The sequence below is a fragment of the Penaeus monodon genome, chromosome 31, assembly GCF_015228065.2.
Source record: "Penaeus monodon isolate SGIC_2016 chromosome 31, NSTDA_Pmon_1, whole genome shotgun sequence".
Taxonomy (NCBI): Eukaryota; Metazoa; Arthropoda; class Malacostraca; order Decapoda; family Penaeidae; genus Penaeus; species Penaeus monodon.
In genome coordinates this window covers 11,297,510-11,298,656 of record NC_051416.1, presented here as the reverse complement: position 1 = coordinate 11,298,656, position 1,147 = coordinate 11,297,510, and the positions used below count along the sequence as shown (strand labels likewise).

The 1,147-nt window shown below is 49.3% G+C and overlaps 1 protein-coding gene across 1 annotated transcript in view; it reads right to left on the bottom strand.

The window, feature by feature from the left end:
* Nucleotides 1-1,147, bottom strand: part of LOC119593032 (maltase A3-like) — a gene marked incomplete in the record, with an annotated part of 10,545 nt that overhangs the window by 5,389 nt on the left and 4,009 nt on the right. Inside the window, 3 exon segments of the mRNA XM_037941928.1 lie at nucleotides 230-390; nucleotides 675-854; nucleotides 999-1,114. Coding sequence (XP_037797856.1) covers nucleotides 230-390; nucleotides 675-854; nucleotides 999-1,114 — 457 coding nt within the window.

Below are 1,147 nucleotides of genomic sequence, written 5' to 3'. Positions count from 1 at the left end.
AAAACGGTTAATAACCACTGATCTATGGTCTTCTTGTCAGTAGTGTTTGCACCCAAGGTTCAGAGAAGTTTCACAAAGCCTGGTTTGCACTTCCCCCTCTCTGCATGATCCCCCCCCCGCACATACACTTTATCATTAACTATTCCAAACCCAACGGTCCAGGGTTCTTCCGAATTTCCGAAGGACTCAGGCCTGTCTCAAAGTAAACAGTCGTAAGCCCACGGCTTACCCAGTTGTTGGGCGGGATGGGCTGGCCCTCCTCGTCGAAGCCCTTCGGGTCCGCCCAGATGTAGTAGTCCGCGTAGGGCTCCTCCTTCCGCCTGGACTTGACGAACCACTCGTGCTCGTCGCTGCTGTGGTTCGGCACGAAGTCCAGCACCAGCCGCAGGCCTTCCGTGGCGAAGGGGACTTTTAGACTTTTGTTACATTCATTCCTTTATATAAATATATTTATATATTTTTTTTTACTTAACTGCAATTCTCTCTTGACCTTTCAGGCCCCCGTTGGTGAGAACTTCGTTAGACTTTAATTTAAAACATATTTCCCTGTTTTATTAACATCATTTGTTCTTTCAAACCAAATAGCCAATAACTCTCCGTGACTTTAAAACCTAAAGATTTCTTTTGTCAATTTCATTTTGTTCCTCAACATAGCCAAAGTTTTCACGACTCGCCTCTGTCGTGCAGCGCCGCCCTGAGCGCGTCGAAGTCGTCCATGGTCCCGAAGAGCGGCTCGATGGCGGTGAAGTTGGCGACGTCGTAGCCAAAGTCAGCCATCGGCGACGAGAAGATCGGACTCAGCCACACCGTGCCGACGCCCAGCTCCTTCAGGTAGTCCGCCTTGCTAAGGATTCCTGGAAACAGTGGTAGGCGTTTGCTGTGGGATTGGAATCGAAGATGCGGCGACGAACTACACGAGACCTCCACTCTTACACATGCTCCTTCCATTAATCTAACCTTACCTTCTTCTAATCAACTTCCTAGACACACTCTCTTACCTTGGAGGTCTCCGGTGCCGTCTCCATCGTGGTCACAGAAGGACCTCGGGTACACTTGATACACAATGGTTCGCTGCCAGAAGGGACTCTCTGTCTCCTTGTGTTTGATTCCGTCCCTGGTAGAAAGAAAGGCAGATGTACATTCATAA